Raw genomic sequence first — 24,656 nt, 5'->3', positions numbered from 1 at the left:
CTTAAGGCAAAACATGGTATCACAGAACGAGAAATTGGTGATCAGACTTAAAACGTTTGTAGTAGCATCAATGGCTTTGATGGAGGGATGATAGAAATTGTGTAGTTTATAGATGTGTTTTAGTTTGTCTTCAAGATAACTTGCTCAGTGACTAGTAAAGGGAGAAATTCTTTCATGCGTTCTGATGGTTTTTGTTCCATCTGTACTTGGATTAAAGACCTGCCAGGCTTCCCAGTCTCGGGGAGCATATAAAAAAGTTCCTAGAGCAGGAGAATAGGGTTGCTTAGTTTACAGGGAAGAGAACTTGAAACAAATTTTAAGGTGAAGAGGAATCAAGCCAGAGTTGCCAGCTTGTTTGGCTGATTGTCCAGGTTTGGGATTACTTAACAGCTTTTTCTTTTGTATCTAGGACATTGTGGGATTTAAGGATCGGGCAGCTTTTCCCTGGAAGGCTGCAGTTGTGGGCTGTTTCAGAAGAGGGATTGTAGTGGTGCGAGACATAGGTGAAGGGTGTCTGGTTTGATGTGGAGGTGGGTTTTCTCAGGAAATTGTTGAGATTGGGAGGTAGGGTTTGATTCTGTAATTACTATATATACATTTTTTTTCCTATTTAATGATTTTATGGGCTAACTTAATCTTTTTTGGTCTACCTTAGCTACTTTTTTTGGCTCTTGTTCAGTTTTCACAAACTTTTTTAGGAATGTATCAGGTATTTATAATGTAGGCACTCTGGCCAATGGATAGAGGCAGGACATGGAAATTACTCCCTCTCCGTGGTACACCACTATATTGTCAGTATTCTAGCAGAGTGTCAAGAATCAACAGTCAAAAAATCTGTGCTACTGTGAGCTCTTTTGAGAAGTCCCTTTTATGCTAAGGCAAATTTGATTTTAAATTTTTTTTTAATAAATCATTTACAGAGTTATTTGGGCTAAAAATAATCAACAATGGAAGGAAAACAGCTTTCTTATGACTCTTGTTGAAATTTATTCCTGCTTAAATGAAAAGCATAAGTGGAACCCCTGTCCACTTAATGATTCTACAAGTTAAAAATGGTTACTAAAACAAGGGTATTTAGATTGCCTCACTGCAGAAAGATAGCATTATGCTACTTGTAGTAATGCCTGTTGGATATTTGCTAATCCCTTTATTAAATGCAACTTCTCTTATAAGGAGCTCAAAACACGAGAGATTTAACAATTTAAAAAAAAATCCACGTACCCTTGTGCGTGCAAAAAAAATTGTATTTGAGGGAAAAAGGAACCTTAGTAGAACAGATGCCAGTTAGCTACATCAGGCTGAGGGTAAAGCTGAATTTCCAGCCTGACGGTAGTATAGGAATCCGTAGGTTTTTGTCCTATGAGCACTGCTGAAGTCCCTGGACTAGGAAAAACTGGTACTTTGGGATCTTCCAGTTCCTGGACTGATAGCATTGAGAGACTCTCTTGGCCTAAAACTTCAAGGGTTATCTCTGGGGTAAGTATAAATACTGAGTAGAAGCTTTCAGTATCTGTCACACCTGGATAATGCCCAGAAATCTGCTGTTCAGGGGGCTTGGATTGTGACATCTTTGTTAAGGACAAGGATCCTGATAGATCTAGCAACTAGGAAATGGATAGAGCTGCTTCTCAAAGCTTGTGGTCCAAGGCGTGTGGTTTTCTAAATGAGCAGTTTTCAGTGGTGGGAATGCTTTAACGTAATCCTTCAATGCTGCCACCTTCTGAAGAACCACTGTGCCTTTGCATTCTTTTGAGGGTAGGGTGGTAACGGTGTCTATCAGGAAACTGGAAGACTAGTACACTTCAGGGTGGTCCTGCATTTACTTCTACATGCTACAGCAAGAGTCTCTTTATATTAACCATTAAATATTGCTTCTGTTAGCAGCAGCGTGAACTTAGAAAAGTTATTATTTTAGTGACCTTGTTTTCCTTAAGCCTTTGTGTATGTCCCCCGAAGTTCATATGAGTACCAGAATTAGTCATTTACCAGAGTTTTTGATTTATAAGCGACTTCAAAATGCATGTTTTCTTTGATAATCTGGACAAAATGTTCTGCAGTTCCTCTTGGTTTTTCTTATCCAGCGTCCCATATGAGGAAAAAAAGAAAAAGCAAAACAAAGAGAACAAAACCCTGAATCATTCTGAGTGGGTTTTTTTTTTCCTTTATTCCAGTGTTCTGCATGTGAGGCTTTGCTGCTTCTTGTGAAAATTGGTTTTATTGTTGGCAATTTTCCAGATGCAATGAATAATAGAACACCAGATGTCCACTGCTGAGAAAAATTACAGATGAGTAAACACTTTCCTGAGGTAGCATAAAAATCTATTAATACTGCTTCTACTGTGCATACACCGTGTACACTCTTGGCCCATTGTGTATTGGGCTGTACAGAGATGAAAATCCAAAGCCTGTGTGATGATCTAAATGTGTTTGACTACACCAGGGATTCTTGCCTTCCTGTAGATGTGGATTATTTTGCAGGAATAAGCAGTTTACTAACTGAAGTGCTTGAGTGTGAATTTAATCACTGGATTTAATTTTAATTATTGTCACAGATGGATTTGATTGAGGGTAATGTCACAGAAACATTAGAAGAAATGGGGGGGGGGGGGGGGGGGGGGGGGAGAAGGGGTGTCAAGGGTTCATCTGGTTCTCACCCTTTCCCTTCCAGCAGGCACAGTTACAGTTGTGCTATGTTTTCAGGCAAAAAGCAGGCTGTGTTCCCAAAGCCTTGTCTGCTTTTTCCCAGCTGTTTCAACCACAAACTTCGCAATGTTTGTTGTACCTGACAAGTGTGCCCCATCTATCTGGGAAAAGAAGAAATCTTCAGTGGTGGATAATTCACATTTGCTTGAGCAAACTATTGGAGTGCTTCACTAGTCCTTGCCTGGATTTTCCTTGATGTGGTTTCAAACCATCACTTGTCCAGTCCTCACTGAAAAGGGGAGCTTATTCTCCCCCTGCATTGCCTTTGCAACAGTTTTTATGTACTGAAAAAGTAGTCATCCTCCTTGAGTCTTGTCTGGTTCCAGTGGTACTCTCCTGTTGCTTTCCTGCACACAGATGTTTCTGAGCCTCCTGGAACCCTGGCATGGCTTGCTAAAATTAAAAACCTGAAAAGTTTTATGCCGTTTTAGTGAGCTGAATTGGCTTACTAAGAAATCAGCTGAACAGGATGGTCCCTTTTTTGGGGGAAGCATTTCATTGTCTCGAAAACTATCTTTTAAAACTTTATGCTAAGTTATGGTCAACACTTACGCTATCCCTATCATTATTCATTTTCATGACAAATTTCAAAAGTTTTCACTGATTGCTCAGTCTTTTGTTGGGACGATGACTCTACAGTTTCTATGATAGGCAAAATCTCTCTTGAATTTAAATTTGTCCCATGGCCTTTTTTTGTGATTCTCAATGCCCTTGCATCATCTTGAAAAGATGAGTGAGTTTGTCTTCTGAAGACTCTGAGTGTTGGAAATACAAGTGCAGAGAAGCAGAAGACTTCAAGGCTCTATCTGTTCGTGCTCACGATTTGAGGATAGTAGAACCTAGCTTTCTAGGAAGCGGGTAGATAGCTGATGTTATCCTAATGGACAGATGGCAAGGAGCAAGTTGTTAATTTAGACCTTAATTATCCAGATACTGAACCAGCATTAGAACTCAGTGCCTTAACTTTTCGTCTTGTGTAATCAGACCGTAATTACTTGTCTTATGAGTGACGGAGTGCCTGTAGCCCCCAGTGATCTCAGTCCCAGTTGTGAATGCTCAGTGCTGCAGAAAATCAGGTCAAGTGTCTCACTGGGGTGTCCACGGAGTGAGGGGCGGTTATGCCTGAAGAGTCTGTAAGAATAACAAAGGGAAAGCAAGCTTGTTTTCGTATGCTCAGTCCATCAAATTTATTTTGATTTTAAATAATAATTACAAATTGAAAAGGATAAAATTTCTGTTCTTGAGCAAGCTGTATCTACAGGCTATTGTTTGCTCAGAGCATTTGGTTAACATCTTTAGTATTAGCCATCCAAGGCGTTATGAGAAAGCATTATATTATAATATAGTTAACAGTGGAGATGATCAAACAAAATAGTGAGTGATGTGTGACATTTGAATCAGCTGTGCTATTATAATCGTGGTTAAAAGATTGTATCAGCTTTTCTGTGTAATCTTAGTGTCAGTGCCTTGGCACACATGCACAGTACAGGAATTAGCTGCTACCTTCTGGAAATAGTAGCAGAAGATACAGAAAAACTGGCTGGTTTTGGCAGCACTCTTTTTAGAGACATGAAACTAAGTATAGAAATGTGGTAGTATGACTTGGAGGTTTTTGTCATTTAAGAATTTTATTCCCAGCTCTGCAAGAAGTGCTTTGTGTAACCTTTCGGTGTGAGGTCTTGCATTCGTAATTGTGAAGAGCACAGAATAATACTGTGCGCTAGAAAGTGAGACTTGAGATTGTTTTTCTGGCTGACTGGACAAGACCTTTTTGGGCTAAAAGTGTTTGGTGAGAGGAAGCAGCGACAGCTGTTTTGCCTGTAGAGTCAGTTCTATGTGTTGGTGCAACTGAGGAGACAACTGAAGTTGAAGGCAGTGTTAAATGGACAGCTAGGGGTTGGCATGAGATAGTTCTTGTTCCCACATGTATGTGTAATATATCTGGAAATACCTTTAAAGAATGGGGGGAAAAGAAACTTTAGTCAATGCTAATGGGTATATACTAAATGCTTTAATTTTGTGTAGAGTCTTGCTTTGTTGTTCTTGGCCTTATATTTTTCTTGTATTATTCCTGTTAGCTTTGTGAGCTCACTTCTCTTTTATTGTTTTATGTATAATTTCTTATTGACATTTTCTGAGGAAAGAACAATTGTCCACCCTCAGCTTGCTGTTCTGATATGTCCATTCTTCTGAAAGATCCCTAGCCAAACCATATGCCACGGTGTTCAGAATTGTCCCTTTACTGCAAAACAGCCTATTTCCATCTCTCTTGGACTGGGGAGCACAGCACTGGACACAGTGCTCCAAACATGTCTCATCAGCTCCAAACATGTCTCTTGAGCAGAGGGACAGGGTCACCTCCCTCGAGGTGCTGGCAGTGCTCTGCCTAAGGCAGCCCAGGAGGTACTGTTGGCCTTTGCAGCATGGGCGCCTTGCTGGCTTGTGTTCAGGTTGTTGTCTACCAGGTCTTTATTGGAAAAGCTGTTTTCCAGGTGGTTGGTCCCAAACCTGTGCATGGCGTTGTTCCTCCCCAGGTGCAGGGCTTCACGCAATTCCTGTTTGTCTGTTGCTTCAGCCTCTCCAGGTCCCTCTGAATGGCAGCACAAGCTCCTGGTGTATCAACTGGCTCTTCCCAGATTTTTTGCCTTTGTTTTTGACATGCCATTGCAGGTTGGGAAGTGCAGGTTTTACTACGTATTAAATGGGTAACAGCAACAGCCAAGACACACATTTGGGAGGGCGAAGGTAGAGTAATAATAATATGTCCAGTATGATTTTGAAGGATGTAGAAAATGAAGCATCACCATGCTGTGCTAGCCTAGGTGTTCCTAATATTACCTCATTATATCACGGCTAGGTTGGATTAGTAATATCACAGACCACGTATTGGCAGGGCTTGCTATGTACTTTACGTATCGAAGGAGCTCACTAGTGCTTAGTGTTAATTTTTCTGTCACTTGGGCTTTGAATCTTTAAGTACTAAAATGTGATAATGTGAAATTTAGAATTTTGTGTAGAACGTCAATGAAATTATCTTAAAGATAGGCTAAATAAGCATTATGTCTTGTTTGGCCTTAAGTGATGCTGTGTATTTTCAAATTCAGAGCTGGAGGAGGTGATTTAATTTGGCTTTCAGATCAAGTGGCTGTAGGATCAACATGAATTAATTTGTTTCACATTCTAAACCTGTAGCAGAAATGAAGCTTACGCTTAAAGAAATACATAATCCAAAGCAAACAAAAACTCCTGAGTGATGAAGAACTCATCACAGCATTTGTCAAGTTATTAAGGGTTAGTTCCTGATGACTGTTTTTCTAGTTCTGCAGGACTTAGAATTTACACTTTGAATTTCTAAATACCATTTTCACTTTGCAGTTGGGATGGCTGGGCAGGAAGGATTCAAGTAGTGCGCCCAAGGCCATGCATGGGTTTGGATGAAGCAGTAAAGGGCTAGAATTTATCTGCCTGCGTCTAAGATCCTCTTTTCTCTCTCACCTTGCTGATCCAAGCTTTTAGAGTTTTGGCTCAGTGTGCAACGTGCTGCCTTTTGATGGGATTGTCATTTGCTCCTGCTGCAGGCCTTTTCCTAGCTGCCAAACGCTGCTGTTGGGCAGGAATGTTGAGGGGACAAATCTTGTCTCTAAACTGAACATCAAACCTTGTTTCATGGGGCCGTGCAATGGCACGGCACACCATCGTGTATCCTAGCTTCTCTTCTATACAAGCGGTGTGTTTGGAGCTCTCGGGTTTCCTTTGGGCCTTAGCGGGATGGAGAAGTGCACTGCTTTATTGTTTTTCAACTTGCAAGAAAAGACATAGCAGGGAGCACTGAGGAAGAAAGCAAAGTAATTTTAAATGGAAAATGTGGCGTACAGTAGAAGATACTGCTCTGCTGGTGTGAGCTGTTGTTTAAATATAGTTTGCACTTGGATGGGACAAGGTCACTTGGTCAACATGGAAAGGATTTTGAGTTGGGAGTCAGTCAAGTACCAGCTATCTTCTATTTTTTTTTATCTTCTAGGCAATGTAATTAATAGTGACGTAACTGCTATTGCTAAATTTCATAATAGTTTTTTTTATTTAGCTTTTTTGTTTAGTTCTAAGTTTTGATTTCAGCTTATAATGTATAGATACTTTTTTTATTATAAGGTTGGTTGAACTTGATTTGGCTGTTGCTACCCAGTGGATGCTTGGATCAGCTCTGTCAGGTTTGAGGGTTTGTGTCAAGTTTTTAATTTGTTTTTTTGTTGTTTGGCTAAAATGGGTAGATTACTTCAGCACCAGAGAGGCAAATAAACAATCTAAAGACTACAAAAAATATACATGGCTTTTCACGTTAGTAGAAATTACAGAAAATAGTCATGGAATGCATGTATCAGATTATTTTTTTTGAAATTGTAGAGCCTTTCTTAAAGCCAAACTCATTATGAGATACTTCCTGAAGAAAAAAATGTCATAAAACTGACAATTTACTAGAAAAGACTTTTTTAAATTATTTTTTTAAGCAGGGGTTTTATTGGTCAATTTGTCTGCCCTGGTTATTGTGCATAGTTAAAAAAAACAGAAGCAAAAGAAGAGAAACATTTACTTGTTTTCCCATTGTATGTTTCAACTGCATGGCGTCTTCTACTGCCTGATTTATATTCTTCTATAAGTCATTTTTAACTATGCCAGCATAAATTTATGTCATCTTAAAATATAGATGTGCAGGCTTAAAAGGCCACAAACCTGCTAAGGCCATTAAAATTAGGATTGAATGAAAACATCAGATTATTTTTTTTAAACTCCTGAAATAGAAGCAGTTGACTGAAAGTTAAAGGACTTTTCAACTATATTGTGTTTATTATAGTTTAAAGAACCCAGAATGCAGAAATGTGAAGTGCTCCTCCCCCTGCTCTTCTCTTCTCCAGGATAAAGGTGATAAAATGGGAATCTGTCTCAAGCTTTCAGGGTTTTTTATCAATGACTTTGTACTGGGGCTGAATGAGGCAGAAAGGAGGAGAGTTTGATTTTCCCATTTATAAGAACATAATCTTTAAGAAACAGGTCTCTCTTCCATTAAAACTAGAAAAAATTTGAAGGTTCACGTTTGTGTAGTCCATAAGGATCAATGATTTTCCCAGAGTTGTCAAACTTAATTGCATGGCTAAATTGAGAACCCTGTTCCAAGCACATACAGCTTTTCATTAGTCACTATAGTGCCTTATTTTGTTTCCAAAGCAAGCCTAAGCAACGTGGGTGATAATTCAAGACTGAATTTTGGAAGCAAGTGGTGATGTTTCTGTGAGCGTAGAGCAATGTTACTGTTGAGTGAAGTTGCAAGGCAGTTATCCCAGCACTGTTAAAGGTTTCCTACCTCCAGCTGAGTATCTGGGCTGAGCAAGAAAGAGTGAATTAGCATCCAGAACGTAGTAGCCAGCAGGACAGTATGGGATGTGTGTGAGGGGTATGGCTGACTTGGATTGTGTAATGGGGGAGCGTTATTCCATGTAGTGCGAGACTCCACTTCTGGTCAGTCCCACAAAATACACAAGATTGTGCCTTTTCTTTTGGGGCTTCTGGCTCTGAGCTCTTCATTCTCTGGCTTGTCAGCATTGACGATGCTTGTATTTTAGCACTTAAGGCTTGACCCTTGTTAAGTGCCTTTATTAACACAAGACAGTAGAAGGGCAATTTTGTCACCACCTAGATGGTCCAGCCTGGACCCAACCACACAGCAATAGGTTTCTCCCAGCACTGTTTTGCAGTTTCCTGTGTAGCATAGGGACTATCAGAAAGTACCCCAGGACCTTGCATTCCTTGGGTGTCAAGTTGTCTGCTGTTACCACCGTGTCAAGGCTTCCTTGGTTCCTCAGTCGCTTCTGAATGAGGCAGCTCCTCTCTTCTCCTTCTGGCTCTTTATACCCTTCAGTCCATACTTTTTTTTTAGGCCAGGACTTTGCTTTTCAAGTAAGTTACCCCTGAGCAAGTATACTTTTCCTTGTGTGTGAAAGCACTTCCCTAGAACTTGAATGCTGCTGGTTACTATATCTAAGCATGCACAGCATAACAGTTGCAAAGGGTGATAACTGGGTTTAAAAAGAATATTAAAAATAGAAACTCCATGTAAGAGATTCTGCAGGATGTCTGAAACATCTGTGGAAAATGTCTCACATGAAACACACATAAATTTTCTTGAACTTCCTTTGAAAGCTCTTCTGAAAAGTAAGATTGATGTCCAGTATCCTGCTAGAATTAGATAATCTGAAGATCCAAGATGGATAGGTTTCCTTTTGAGGTCTAGTTACTGTATGCAAGTGTCTGTGTGTGTGTGTAGCAAGAGTGCTTGTATGTGTACAAAACCCACACTTTTTTTCATCTGTGTTAAAGGGAAGGTGTGGCAAAAATGTGTACTTCTAATTGTCCTGGCAGGAGGAAAATGTAGTTGTAAATTAATCAAAAGCTTTCTTCTTTTATTTCAGGATTTCATTAAATATTCTTCTTACGTTGTACCTACATTTTAGTGTTTTGTGACCACCAGAGTGCATGTTATAGTGAACCTTTCAGTTTCAGAGATCTGAACGTTCCCTTCTTTGTTCTTCATGTACGAAGCTCAAAAGAGTCTGATGCTATGTTTGTTTATAGTAAATTCTTCCAAGTGTCTGAAATGGTTGCTTTATGTGGTTGAATGGGCATGTCATTCCCCCCTTAAGAGTAATTTCATCCTTTAAAACATAGTAATGACCAGTGTCTCAAATGAAGAAACGCTGTTACAGAAACAGCACAAATAGCATGCCATACAACATTTTTCCTTATGAAGAACTCAGACTAACTTGTGTCTTATAGTGACACTGATGAACTTCTGCACTAGCCTGGTGTACTGGCTGTGGGAGATGACCCCCTTTAAACCATTAATGCCAGAGTGGTACCTTTAATTCCAAACTTCTTTTGTTAACATTCATTGTGCAACAAAGTGGCTTGCTAATGATACTCTACAAAAAATGGCCAGTGAGATGGCAGTACGTAGTGAAAAATTTAAATTTGTTGATGAGACACTGTAAGTCAAACTGTTGGATAGCACAAAAGAGTAAGTACTGGGAGAATTAGTTGCATGCATCTGTGAGTCTAATTGGAACTGTAATAACCAGAGGCAAAAAAGTCTGTTCTTGCTGTACAGTTATGGTTTTGGTAAATAAATACTGATGTGGCATACAGTTGGATGGAAAATAATACTTTACATGTTATACTGTTTTGCTTAGACTGCTGCAGTTTTATTTAGATACTGTGTTTAGGTCAGGTCATGTTACCTCTTCCTGGCTTGATTTTCCTGCTGTCTTGTGCAAATCTACTACAGCACAGAAAAAACTGCCCATTGAGAAGAAATTAGATATTTAAATAAGAGATTTAAAATATCCCATGTTTTAAAAACCATGCAGTTAAGTCTTTGGTATTCATTGCCATTGATCACCTGCAGTGCTCCATGCAGCTATTTATATTACCCCAGGATCTGTAAAAAGGGAGAATGAAATGAAACAAATCATTTTAGTTTCTCCAGAACTTGCATTTTCTGGAAGAATGGGGTGGCAGCTCTATGTTTTATTACAGCAAACGTTATTGCATCTGTCACATTGTGCTGTTATTTAATGGTAAAGTCACATCTGCTGTCATTAGTCAACTGCTTGATTAGTCTGTTGGGTAGAGATGTTACTGGTGGGTGTAGTGGTACCACAGATGCAGTCTAGTTTATTGTTTAAACTTATGACTCTGGTTTCATCAGGTTAAAATATTTTCTACTGCCATTAGAAGTTTGCACAGCTTCTGACTATTCTGTGAAATTCTGTCACATAAAATGGTGAGCCACTGAGCCTGATTGAATAGGTGTAGTTCCATTAAAGGGAATGTTATCAGGAATATTATCTTTTACCTGTTTTATCAAAATATGTATGATTTTAGGTGAAGATCTTTTGTACTGATTCAAAACTAGGAAAGACTGTTTCTCATTAAACCAAACTTTTGTCTTGTAAGTTTGTTCTATTGTACAACTAGAAAATAAATTCCTTAAGTCTAGATCATCACATTTTCTGATTGCTCAGGCTTATATACTGATCTTGTTTATTTACATTTTCTCAGAGTTCCACTTGTGTTTTTACATCAGAGTTATCATTAACAAATATGGGAGGTAATAGAAAATACTTTGTGCCTTTTGGGGGTGGTGGTGGGAAGTGATGTTCCCTAGACAGAATTGTAAAAACTGCATGCAAGATTGTGATTAAGCTGTCCTGGGGACATCCATTCCAAACTTCATGTGGTTTAATAGTAATGCGACTTCAAAACTGACTATTTTTGTTTACAGTGCTTTTAATTCAATGTATGACTATTTTGAAATCACGTCTAACAATTTTTTTTATCTCTTTTACAGGCTGGACTTTTACATTCTTTTCATGAAAGAGGCTTCAAAGTAGCTGTCATAATAACTGTGAGAAGTTCTATGTAGCTCTTACTTTCAAGAGTGCTACAAAAATGATTACTTCAGATTTGCCAGTACTACAGTGAGTATATGTTTCTCTATATATTTGAAATCTTCAGTTTTAAAGAGGTTGAAGTAAACAGAGGTGATGGTGAGGATAAAGTACAAGCTTGAGAGAAGTGCAGATTAGTGTGGCTGTTCCAGGCCTCCTGTGTTGTCATATGCTGAAAAACTGTGTGAGGGGAAAAAAACCCAAAAACCCCAACACAATCTAAAAGGTTTTTCTTTATATGTATGGAGATTAACTTTACTGTGAAAAGCAAAACAAGTTCTTTGCTATTTTGTGTTTCTGAATGTTATGAGGTTTCAGAAATGTGTATGGGTTTTAGTCATAATTGACCGTATTTGTATATTCCTGTCGTGTACTCTTTCTTATAATGAGCTGTATTTACTGTGCAGAAAGCCCTGGGCTTCCGCGATGGAAGACAGCAAGTGGCATTAGTGTGTTTTGATCTTGCTAGGAAACAGGAGTGGCTTGTACAAATGGCAGCGGTGCTGTGCCTGGAGAAAGTGAGCTATTGGAAAGAATAGAGGGGCAGTCTGTGGTGAGGGGAGCTGGACAGTAAATCAGGTAGGGCTGAGAGAGGAACTTTAGAAACAGAAACAGAATAGAGCTTTGTTTGACAGGGTGGGTTGACTGCGGCCAGCTGCCAGGCGCCCACCCAGCCGCTCTCGCTCCCCTCCTGACAGGGAGGGGGAGAGAACAAGGTCAAGAGGCTTGTGGGGCTAGACGAAGACCAGAAAATGACTTACTGACTGCCCTGACGGGCAAAACGGACTCAATTTGGGGAGAATTAATTTATTGCCAATTAAAATGATTTGGATGATGGAGAGAAACAAAGAGATAACTAAGCCACGTTCCTTCTCCCCCCACCCTTGTCCCTGGTTCTCCTTGGCCCCTGGTTACTCTCCTCACATGCCTGCCCAGCCTGGGCTGCCTCCTGCCCCTGCCCTCACCGTGCCTGCCGGTCCTGCTGCCCCAGTCCACTCGGTAATGACCAAACGTTACTCTTTTTGCTTGGAATGAACAGATGAAAACAGGAATTTTCATGGAGGGTAGCAGAGCCTCAGTTCATCAAGGCTGGGTGATGTTCCCAAACTTAAGATTTCAGGTCCCTTTGTTTAAGAAACCAAATGCTTCGATGATTGTAAAGTTATTTGTCTGACCTTAATAAAAACAACGTGCTTTGCATAGCAATTTTTTCCTTATATTTTTAAAACTTCTCTCAAAAAAGTTAACTTCTGCTGCGGGTGAGCATGTGGCTCAGGGTGGGGATGGCCTGGATGGGTGGCCCTGGCGGGTGCCAGCCCAGGGGGCTCTGGTTAGCTCAGAGGGTAGTTGTCAAAAATTTTTTTTCTTGGTTCATATTTTCCTGGATGTGCCACATTATGGAAGTGAGGGTGTGCTTGTAAAATGTGCCAAGCGCAAAAAGCTGGGAGGTTCTGTCATGGCAACAGCAGGAAAGGGGTATTCCCGTTCCCAGTCCAAGAAGCTATGTGACCTTAGGAAGCAATTAAAATATCATAGGGTTTATGGTTAAAAAGTGCATATTAACAGATTTGGTAACAGTCTGTTAATCTAAATTAATGATTAGCACACCAGCAGAAAAAACTGAGGGACATTAAAGATGTTGGAATATTTTTTAATCAGAAGATAACTGTGAGCCACCAATATTATGCAACATTAAGAAATGACAGAAAACATCTATGTCGTTTTTTAATGCCACTGTGCTAAGTGTTGGTGAGATGTTGTCATCAGTAACATATATAGTTTTCGTTGCTCATAAACAAGATGAGATCTTTCTTTTTACAAAAAAAAAAAAAAAAAGGCAGGATTTGCATGTAAAGGTTTTGAGACTCTTCTGAGAGCTCAGAACTCTTAAGTCTAGTGTGGACAAAGTATCAAAGAAAGCGATAACCACTGATTCAGTAGGCCCCAGCCAGACTTTCATCAGAAAGGAGTCTGGCGAAGGGTGAGAAAACCTGAAGCAATCTTTAATTTAGGGATATTATAAGCCACCACTCCTGTGCCTTATTCCTACTTTTTCATAATATTTTCTAATCATTGTGGCTACCCACTTTAAGCAAAGGGTGCTGAAGTTGATTTGAGATATTAATGTACTTTGCTAGGACCATATCAAATATTCCCTCACAAATTCTTCTCTGTCGAGGGAACATGAAGGGAGAAGTCTTCAATCTTCCTGGATTCATAGAACTGGCTTCAGGATGCAGTGAAGGCAGGATTTCACTTACTGGTCTTTCAGTTGGAGGGAAAAAATCCTCTGGTGTATTTGACCAGGGTGACTGACTGTTATGACTCTTCTCTCAATGGGATGACTCATAGTTGCTGTGAGGCATGTTCCTCTTTAGATTGTGAAGATCAGCCATGAGAGCTGATTCATCCATGATTCATGAGCCTGTGCGTTTAGCCGTTTTTCTTCATGAATGCCTTTCTTCACAGGGCTGAGCCTCATGGTAGCAATTACTGAATTTATCTCTGCCAAAACCTTGAGCCACCTCAGCAACACCGGTAAAAGCTTAGAGAAGTGTTTTTATTTACAAAACCTGATACATGACCGTAAGTTTTTGGTGTTATGTGTTTTTCAGGATAGTGGTGGTGGTATAAACTCTATATGTAGGGCTTTACGTAATAGTAGAAGGAAGGTAAATTTCTTTCAATTTATTTTGCAGAGATGTGAAATGTACTGTGTCTGTGGAAATACATTCTTCTGAAGCATGACATGGTAAAGGGCTGCCCAGTAATTTGTTAATTCTTTGTTTCCATGTGGATAGTTTTAATGACTAGTTACTACAATTTCAGAATAATATCCGGAGTTTTTAGGAGGGATCCTGGAGTTACTGCCAGTTTTCTAGGATACTCTAGCTACCACAGAAACCAGAAAGAAAAGCAGAGTAAATTTGAGCCCCTAAAAGGGGTTATCATTTGTCTGCTTCATCCTGCCCCCCCCCCCCCCCCCGCCTTGTAGGTCTGCCACACTTTGCCAGATTCTCTTATGTGTCTCCAGTGTCAGAGGTGTCTTACGGAGGAGGGTTTAGCCTTATGCACCACCACCTCTCCTGTTCTTAGGTGAGGCAGGTCTCCTTAGGCCCCGATTATTCTCCCTCCCGACAGCTTCAGAAAGGATAAATTGTGACTAAGCCCAAGTTTTTCCCTCAGGTGACTAGTCACACAGACGTAAAATAGGGATAGGATAATTCTGGCCTGTTAAGATGTGGATGACTGCCACTAGATAAATTACTTCCTAGCAGTTCTGCAAGACGTGTAGGGAATGAGGGAGATGGATGCTGGCCAGATGCTCTTCTCAATAAGCATTAAAACCTGACAGAACTGCAGGCAGTTAAGGGATGCCTTATTCCTCCTCCGAGTTCAGAAATAAGAAAAAGGGCATGTGTGTTTGTACCTGGAGCAAGGGCAAGGCTTTGACAGAAGCAAAAAGCACTGCCTCCCACACTGAAGGGACCCAAAGCTGCAGTGGAAGGGCCTATTTGTGCAGGGGTTACAAGATTCAGACAGAATTCCCTGATGCTTGAAATGATGTTTATTTTAATGTTAAATCAGCCAGGGTCTGTAGGTTGTACTTGATCCTGTCTCCTTACTCCAGATAATGTAAGGATTGAAGGGAACTTCCCTTCTGATGTTTTCCCCTTACTCCTTACATACTTAGATTCTTTGCCGGAAAGGAATCTCCCCTCTGCCTCACGTATTGTTAGGGTGAGATTCATCTTGGTTTATTTTAAACATTTATATTTGAGCTGGTTGTCTAGATCACCCTACTGTTAGTGGAGAGGAAAGAGAATCTGTAAGACATAAACTGTCTGACCAGTTTTGGACACTGACATGCACGAGGTATGTTGCACCTTAAGATTTTGTTTTCTGTATTGGATCTGTCTCAAATTTAGATTAGATGAATCTCACCCCTAGTACTGATTTATTGAGCCTTTCCCAAAAGGTTTCTGGTGAACCAGAGAAATTTTACCAGAAAAATGTTAGAGAAGTGTGGTTATCAGGTTTAAGACAACAGTCTGTCTAAAACAAAGAGGAGAAGGTGGTCAATAATTAAACTGTTCCTTCTGTATGCAGTGTTCCAAAGCAATTGAAATTCCCAGACCTAAATACACAATTTGCAGCAGGTTTTGCTAGACCTGGACAGAGGCTGTAGCAAAGTCAAGTTCTCTGTGGACTGTGGCATGCAAAATAGTAGTACAGTTTGTTTATATAGCTGTAGTGTTTCCAGGGAAGTGTTTGAGCCATTTGCCTAGGAGGACTGCTGAATCTGGTTTTAATAAGAAAAATCTTTATCCTGATGATATTAGAGGTGTGGTTTTGTAAGCTAGCAAAGCTACAGCATTTCCCCAGGAAGGGGGATATTCCTTAGACCACGCCATGCCTAAAATTTTTCCAGTAGGGATCTGTGTAGACGAGAAAGAAGCTGGTTTTTTTTTTCTACAGAGAGCAAGAGAGAATGGCTTTGATTTCTCTACAGCAATAGAAAGTAGCAGATACTTTTATGGGGTTTCCTTACATCTGTATTCAAAAGTTATTTAAAATAAAAAATTGTCATTGTGTAGCAATACACATTTTTTGTCAAATTGAGTTGCAGTCTTTGAGTAAAGGCTATATATATATCCATCTGCATAGACATTGTCAGCTGCAGTCACTGCATTGCTTTTCACTAGTGTGGCCCTATTTTACCAAATCATTTTGAACTGTGTGTGGTATCTTTTATTTGGTTTTAGGCTTTTTACATATTTTTTTTCTCCAAATGCATAGCTTGATATTGAGTTTTTCAAATGTCATATTTTATGGAGCAGAAAAACTCCTTCTCTTGAATTTTATCACAACAAAGCTGCATTTTCAGTATTTTGTGGAGATACTATTTTACAAATATATAACTTGGGAACTCAAATGTACTTGAATACTGGTTTTAATCTAGAGTGCCTGGTTTTCTGGGTTATGTAGGATATTTAGAGATAATCCATTGAAATTACTTTCAGAAAAGAAGATTCACAGATGTTCTACAGCATTCAAGGTTTTGTAAAGAATTCTGTGGACTCCTTGGTGCTTCTGTGCTTACACATTAGAAAAGTTTGGAAAATAATGTCTTAATATTAGAAATTCATCTTAGTTCTGTAGAATTATTTGAGTTAGAGCAGACCTAGAACAATACAGTAATTTCAGTAAAGAGAAGCATGAGAACATTTTTGATTCTGATACAATGATGTTTGTATCTTTCTGCATTACTAAATACTTTTCTTGAAGATGCAGCAAATTTGTGAAGTGTTCCTGATTATAAAACAAAAGAAGAAAATAAAACCCCAGACAATGTGAAGGTCTGCATAGATCCTGGCTTGCTGAAGCTTCTCAGTTTCTGTAAACCAGATCACTAATGCCACCTTTTATGTTTGAGGCTGTATGAAATTATAGAATTGGTCTGATCTTCACCTTCCCCTTGCACAAGTTTTTACAGCAATTGAGCTACTTTAACTTTGAGGAAGTGGTACTGGATATAAAGAAATCTCTGATTAGAGCTAGGCTTGACCCACCTTTGAGTAATCTAGGACATCATTACAGTTACTCTTTCGTTGACAGAGAACTCATGTACTGGTGGTCTTGCAAACTGAAAATCAGGATATCAGTAACAAGGTATGGTTTTGCTTGTGGGCTCTTCTTGGGAGAGATCTAATGCCTCAGAAGAACATTTACAAGCTGAGTTTCTTCAAGCAGCCAAGTCTGTTTTGAAGTACCAATGCAGAGAAGTACCTGCTCACCAGCTTTGGCGGGGGCAGGAGGGAGTTGGGGTAATGTTTTTTTCCCTACTTAGTATGGTCTTAAGTCTAAAACAGGAATGATTTGAAAAATAATACTGCAGGCTGCTCTGCTAATAGTTGTTGAGCAATGTCAAGGTTTTTTCATTGTGCAAGCGAAAGCATTTTTCTAAGTGCAAGAATCATAAATGTCTTCAGAACAAAGTGAGCTTTCTGGTTTGTGCCTTACGGTCAGTGTTAATCCTCTCTTTATTAACAGCTGCACAATACCATTGTCTTCGAGGGTGACTAAAAAACACGATGTAACCTGAGTGGGAATTTGTGTAACTGTTCTAATGATGTAATGGCTGGATTGGGCTCCAGTTGGCTTTCTTGTGGCTTTGAAAGCAGCTCAGAGGTAGTTACTAAAAGAAAGTTGATACTAGTGAATACATTGTGGGATGGGTATGTTGAGAATGTGCTGTTTAATATAGCCAGTTTTTGAAGTGTAACATTGTTTCAAAAGAAGCTGTTAATTTAAATAACTTCCAGTCTATAAAATGATAGTCCAGCCCATAAAAAGGTAAGGCTTTTTGCCAGGGCTAACAATGCTTGGTTCTTTAGTTTGCAGAATAAATGTGGCAAGCCTTTTAATGCTGACTTTTTTTTTTCTGGCTTAGGACTAAATATTTAATCAGTCAGTATAGATTACTTGTTGATTTCAAATCATTTTAATTTATCTAGTGTTTTTCCCCCCCCTAGGGATTCTACAAATGAAACTACTGCACATTCAGATGCTGGCAGTGAGCTTGAAGAAGCAGAAGTCAAAGGAAAAAGAAAAAGGGGCCGTCCTGGCAGGCCTCCAGTATGTGTAATTTAGTTTTGTTTTGTTATGCATCTATTTAAAATTGACTGCAAACTGTTTTTCATCTTATCATCTTGTGGTCACATAAATAGGTTTTTAATGAGTCCTATGTCAAACTTTATGAAGACTTGTAGTATGAAATATTTATCAGATTGATATACAAACAATGTTTGGAGTATTTAAAAAGGGACATAAAAATGATCTCATAATAGCTATTATTTTTTCTTTTGATAGCTACTTTCATGAACACTATGATTTTATTATTATTGTTGTATTGCAACATTCTTCCAGACATGAGAATCATCTCAGTAAGCACAACCACTTTGTTTTGAAAGTTATAATGGATTTTAAGTGACAAATTACATTTGAGCCATCCTAGTAACTGATAATCTCTTAATGCGAATGGAAGAGTTGCAGCACAGTATTAACTAAATGCCTCAGAAGATCTGTTAACACATCTTAAAAATTCATGTAATTGACATAGGCTGTGTGCTGTGTATAGGCTGGGAGCTTCAGCCCCTTCTAGCATAGTGCAGCAGGTGATACTGCTGTCTGCTGTGTAAGGTTTGCTGTTCTTCAGTAGTCTTTGGCCATTGCTGGCCCATGAATGGGAACATACAGAAAAAATTCCCTGTTACACGGTATTTAAAGAGGCTTTCTCTTTTTATTTTCATTAATTTTATAAAATAGCTAATTTATTGGAAAATACAGAAAAAATTCTGTGTGTCATGATGTCCTTCACTTGTTCTCCAGGGTCATCAGATATAGTTCTCTTGATTACATCGCTTGAAGTACACACTGTGGAATAAGATTTTTGGTGTTTGTGTGTGTTACTGTTTTGATTCTTCTCTTAGTGTTTGTCTGTGAGTACACCCTCAGTATGAATGTGCTATATATAGCACTAGTAGCTTGGGATTTTTTAATTTTTTATTTTTTACTTTAAGACTTTCCGCCCTTAGTCTAACTCCTTAAGCATGGGCCAGTGGGGCTGTAACAATGGAGAGTACAGTGTGTTCCTCACGCGTGCTGGCCAAGCTGGAGCAAACCCCTCCTTAGTATTGGTTTTCAATTTGCATCACAGTTTCTGGGTTTGCTTTGAGAGCCAATATTTTAAATCCTAGGCTTTTCTGGGCACGTCAGTCTTCCTTTTTGAAAGCTTTTGAACAGTGTTTCCTATGATGGCATATATTCTTCATCAGACAGACACATGGAGCTTCTTTACAGGAAGCTTTAAAGAAGCATGTAAAGGGAACAAGTCATCTATTTATATAGCTTGTAAGCAAAGGGCAAAATCAGAAATTATCTGAAGAATATCTCATTAGTAAACCTATGAGTTTTGAAGATCTAAAAAATAACCCCAAACCAACAGTGCAGTCCAATTGCTAACCCAGAAGGTTGTTAAAGTGTAGGAATTTTAAGTTAAAGCAACACTAATGATTTTGTAACCACCACACATTCACTGGAAAAGAAAAGTGAATGTTACAAAAGGTGTTTCTCATCCCTCTGTTTGAGCTTATCATTAGCTCCCTTGGGAGTATTCACTGAAGCACTCTACTGGTCCTGCTATCAAATTTCTACAGAAGCAATTGCTCATTATGCTTAGAATAACTCCAGGCTCATTAAGTGTACACAATTGTAAAGTGATGAACATATAGAGGAAGCAGCCATTGCTTCATACATAAAATGATGGACTGTGAGCTGACTATTGCTGCTCACAAGTGTGAGCTCACTATTGCTGAGGAGCAAGACCTTAGGGTTCTCAGAGTTGATTGTACAAAAGCCTCGTCTTAATACTCAATACAGGTAAAAAACCCCAACAAATCCAGTCTTAAAGATCTGAGAAAGAGAACAGAGAGTAAAACAAATACTGTGTCCGCTATAAAACTGCGGTTTGCCAAAATTTGGAATAGTTTGCACAATTCTAGTTTCTGTTACCTTTTTGACCTCAACTCCAAAATCTCAAGAAAGGGTATATGAGGATGGGAAGAGGTTCAAAGAAGAGAAACAATCAGGGCTAGTCATGGAATCTGGCCTGGAGGACCTTAGGAGGCCTCATTGCAACCTCTGCTCAGAGCAGGGTCAGCTGTGGGATTAGACCATACTACTTGGGGCTTTCCCAGTCTGGTCTTGGAAACCACCAAGGCTGGTGCCAGCACAGCCTCTCTCAACAACCTGTTTCATCTTATTTTGTGAAAAATTTCTCCCTTGTAGGCCATCAGAACATCTTGTTCTGCAGTTGATGACTACTGTCAGTTGTTTTCCCACTATATGCTGTTGCAAAAAGCCTCACAGGGCAATGTTCCTGGCCCCCTGACTATGTTGGTAGCCCTCTGCTGAGCTTGTTCTATCTTATCAGTACCTCTCTTGCATTGAGAGGGCCAAACCTGGACATGGTATTCCAGATATGGGCTAAGAAGTGCTGAGTGGAAGGGTATAATCACTTTCCTTAGTGCTATATTGCTGTTTGTACAGCCCAGGGTGCTGATGGCCTTTGCTGCTCAGGCACATGGCTGTCTCACGTCCAGTTAGTTGTCTTCGAAGACCCTGAGGTGTCCTTTTCCACAGAGCTTTTCCCTGATCAGTCTGTCTCCAACCTGTGTTGGTGCAGGGATTTATTCCTCTGCCAGGGGCAGGTCTTTGCGTTTGTCCACGTTGGATTTTAAGTGTACTGTTAGCCCAGTTCTCCAGACTGTCAATAGTAGTCTTGCCCTTGATGTCATTGAGTGGTCTCCCTGCCAATTTGGTGTCATGTGCACACTTGCCAGGAGCACAGTCTCTCACCCCCTCTGACTATTTGATAAAGATAGGAAACCGGACATGTTCTAGTTAGACTTGTGTTGTACTCCCTCATGGCCAGCCTCCAGATGGAGGATGATCCATTAATCGCTGTGCTCTGAGCCCAGCAGTTCAACCACTTGTTCGCTCATCTAGTGGTCTACCCGTCCAGATCACAGCTTCCTGATTTGGATACAAGAATATTGTGGAAGCCTGTTGAAAACCTTGCTAAAGTCAAGATAAATGGTATCCGTTGCTCCCCCCTCATCCAAAAATTCAGTAATTTTGCTATTTTTTTGGGTGACGGCAAAATGTATATGTCTGAATATACAATCAAATCCTGCTTTCATAATTGATACTGCAGCAACAGAAAGGAATAAATAAGGTTTTTCAAAAAAAAAAAAAAAAGACCAGAAAGAAAAAAAAAAACCACACTCAATGTGTAATATTCTTGAGGAGAAATGCAAACATCTTGGAAAGTCAAATTTAGGCAAATCAATTTATAACATTAATTGATATTAAAAGTCATGGACTTAGTAATTGAGGTATTGGTTTTGCAAACGTTGTATTTCACTTTCCCTCCTCCTCCCCATTGCTCACCTATCCATGCTGCTAACCCATCCGCTTCCCTCGGGTGAATTACCTTTCTTACAGGAGGTGCAGCTCTGATGTTTTTCCCCTGCTCTTCCATCTGCTAATGTGATTTTTATTTTCTCCACAGGTACCGCCTACCTTTACTCTCAGATGTGAAACAGATTAAAATATTTAGCTAAATTCAGAGCTGTTTTTCTCAACAGATACTTAGCTTTGATGTTTTTCATTTCTATTATAGACCTAGAGAAAGGCTTTTCTGCCCAAAGGCTCTTCCACTTTTTTGTGGTATTTTTTTTTTCCCCAAGTAAAATATTATGGTCTAATGAGATTTGATCTTTCCCTGCAAATGCTGATTTGTTTATGTCCTTAGGCCATCACAGCTACAGTGACACATCTGCCATAAACATATTGACCTCTTTTGGATAGAGTTTACTCTTCTATGCTGTTTTGTCTAGCTGCATGGTTCTGTTGCACAGCTGCACACATTGTACTCCATCAGATATATGTATTTGTTTTAAATAGGTTGATCTCAAAGGTCTTTTCCAACCTAAATGATTCTATGATTCTGTGATTTTAGTGGAAAGATAAATTACTTCTAGAGGATTTTTCAGACTTCCAGAGAAAGACATTCCTCTTTGCAGATTTGAGACTTCTGTAAGGAAATGATCCTCATTTGAAAATTTGCCATTTGTAGCAAATACCTCTTCAGTTCGTAGAGAACCTTAATATTTCAGGGAACCTTTCCTTCCTGGAAACACTGCTTTCCAAGTTGCCCCTCCACTTCTACTAGAGACTGTTCTAATGAGCAGGTAGAGAGTCAACTTGCCAAGAGATTAAGTCCTTCAGAATAACTCAGAAGCTAACTTGGTTGCCGTGAATTTGCCAGCCTTTGCTGTGAATTTAGCAGGAGTTGTACCATGTCCTGTTATAGCAGTGACAGTGGTGGGGGCTGGCCTCCCCCTTGCCCACATCTGCTTCTAAACACTGATTCTTATAGACCAGATGCCTGTTGGAACAACTGGCCAAGAGGTGAATCTGTCCAGTCAGTGGGATATTTGGCTCGGTTTATGCAATACTGTATGTGAGCATACCATCTGGATAGAGGTTTAGTGGATTGTGTGGGGTGGGAGCATATAGGAGTGACCTATAACAGGCCTCTGCTTGAAGTTGGAGTAACGTTGGCCAAAAATGCCTTTTCTGTCTGCTGCATTGAAATACCTGGGTATGACATGGGTAGGGATGTGCTCTCCTGTTCTAGCTAGGGGATTTGAAAGCCCAAGGACCTATAATAGAATGCAGCTTTCACATTAGTGAGCTCAGGCTCAGATCAGTTATTTATCTGTTCTTTTTTGTTTCCTCTCTTGGATCAACGCTCTCTGTTCAGTGTTGTTGGCATGCTTTATTTTAACCTGTGTGGCCTTACCTGCCCAGGAGCTCAGAATAGCTTGGCTTAAACCTCAGCTGTTAGAGGTTGAGGGAGTGGGAGAGATCCCTGGCTATCTGTGTTTCAGCTTTGAAGTGGGAGTAGACAGATTAGTAGCCTCTTTGACTTAGAGGACAGGAAGAAACATCAGTTTTTCTGTTCCAGAGGTGGCAATTCTGGGAACTCTGCTGGTGTCCCTCTCCCCCTGTATTCGGGGCCACAGCATGCCTTTCCACATCTCTTCTCCACAGATTCCTCTATTAAGGCAAGAGGGATCAAGGCACTTCTGATCCCTTTGTCCCCACTATAGACTGTACAGTTTTGCCTTCAGGTCCTGCTGTATTTTTTCGTATGGAGGAGATGGATCACAATACCTTACCTTTGCATTCTTATGTGAAATTCTAACTTTGCAGCGGACTCTTAGCCTTATTTAGTCTTGTAGCATGGATGTTAAATACTGCAGGGGATTGAGTTTATCTTCTAGTTCCAAATCGTACATGTCCTGATTAATAGTAGGAAGGAATTCCCTGGAAGAATTTCTTTTCATGGTAGTTGAGGTCTGTGGTTTGGTGTGACTTACATCAGTGTCCTGTTTCAGCTTGCTTGCCGGATACTTTAGGTCTGTCCCTTAAAACTGAAGAGAATGTCTTACTGTAGTTCTGTGGAAATGCAGTGCGCATACAGCCAGTATGTGAAGACTTCTCTATCCTGCCGCTTGTTTTCTGTGGAAACAGTCTTGGAAGCAATTGCCTCAGCTAGAAGAACTGAAGTGATTCAAGCAGACTTGAAGTTTAGAACTCTTGCTAGATTTTAAATTAAGGATGAAAAAAAAGCAACGCTACCGCCCAACACTGCCTGTGCTGTTTTTTGTTCTAAACTGCATATGCTCCAGCCGAAGCAGCTCTGTGTGCACTGGATGTTAGGTGACCTGCATCTGTCTTTTATTTGTTCGATGAAGCTTTTCATGGGGAGCAAAAAGTCCAAAGGACTGACTGAATCCAAGAACTTCAACTGTGATGATGTTATAAAGTGTGCAGTAGCCTTCTTTTTTTGATCAGTATTAATTCAGAAAATTCAGACATTACTACTCTTCCACTTAACAGGAGGTTATAATGCAGAGGCCTCTCAAGAGGATGGTGCCTTTGAGAGGCAAGTTCTTCAGTCTTACTCAAGTGGAAGCTTTTTCCAGCTATCTTAAGAAGTGGGGTATTGTTCTAAATTACTTATGGAATGAATGCACGTGGAGGCCATCATTGAAGGTGGCAGGTTAGGTGGAGTTACTGACCTGTAACACTTTTACTGTCTTTATTTCTTCTTGAAGTGCATCGGATCAACTTGGGAAATGTTAATGGAAAATGACAAGCTGCTTTCACTTTTTTTGTTTGTTAGTGTGTAAATTAACTTTCACTATATTACTTGATTTTAGAAATGTGGGTCACTTTTTCCTCACAATCATTGTAAACACACAAAAGGGAAAGTATTATCTAGCTAATTTATCACAAAATTCTGAATTGTCATAGTTTTAGGTTAGTTACGGTCAAGGTATTTTGTTTCCTGTTTGCGTTAGTTTAAGCAACAGGTAAACTATATGGTCGTCAGTACAGCCATCTTAAAGATGCTTCTGTGGCATATTATGGAGCTTCTGAATTTGCTAATGCTGGTGTGTATAAATCCTCCGCTTTAGTTGTTGGTTGAATCTGCTGCATAGATCTGAAAAATCATGAGTAAGTTCTGTTTACATTTGGTGACTCCGTCCATTCTGACAGCACCCCAGTCTGACTGTATGTCCTGGCTCTCAGTGAGAGCACAGATGTAACTGCTACAGGTTCACAGCTCCAAGCAGCACCTTTCTTGGTGTGTGATTAAAAAGCCTCAAGCTTGCTTACCTTGTGCTTCTTTACCCCTCCCTCTGGTCGTTCTGTTTCACCTCTGTGTCAGCTCTCCCATTGCAGCAGATGCCTGGATTATGGAAATTCTTACAAGGATTTATGAATACATTTAGATACAATATTGCTAACCAGCTT

At 39.8% G+C, this 24,656-nt stretch overlaps 1 protein-coding gene across 4 annotated transcripts in view; it reads left to right on the top strand.

The window, feature by feature from the left end:
* STAG1 (stromal antigen 1) overlaps nt 1-24,656 on the top strand; it is a 199,687-nt gene that overhangs the window by 31,883 nt on the left and 143,148 nt on the right. For 2 of the 4 annotated variants that reach the window (XM_037406291.1, XM_037406292.1), the window contains exons 2-3: nt 11,102-11,231; nt 17,738-17,840. In XM_037406291.1, coding sequence (XP_037262188.1) covers nt 11,203-11,231; nt 17,738-17,840 — 132 coding nt within the window. In that variant the 5' untranslated portion in view covers nt 11,102-11,202. Of the gene's footprint in view, nt 1-11,101; nt 11,232-17,719; nt 17,841-24,656 lie in introns of all 4 variants that reach the window. The other 2 variants (XM_037406290.1, XM_037406289.1) reach the window with 1 other exon arrangement.

This window comes from Falco rusticolus, chromosome 13 (genome assembly GCF_015220075.1).
Source record: "Falco rusticolus isolate bFalRus1 chromosome 13, bFalRus1.pri, whole genome shotgun sequence".
In the NCBI taxonomy this organism is placed as follows: Eukaryota; Metazoa; Chordata; class Aves; order Falconiformes; family Falconidae; genus Falco; species Falco rusticolus.
The sequence above is the reverse complement of the archived record's forward strand: the minus strand, read 5'-3'. Positions and strand labels throughout refer to the sequence as shown.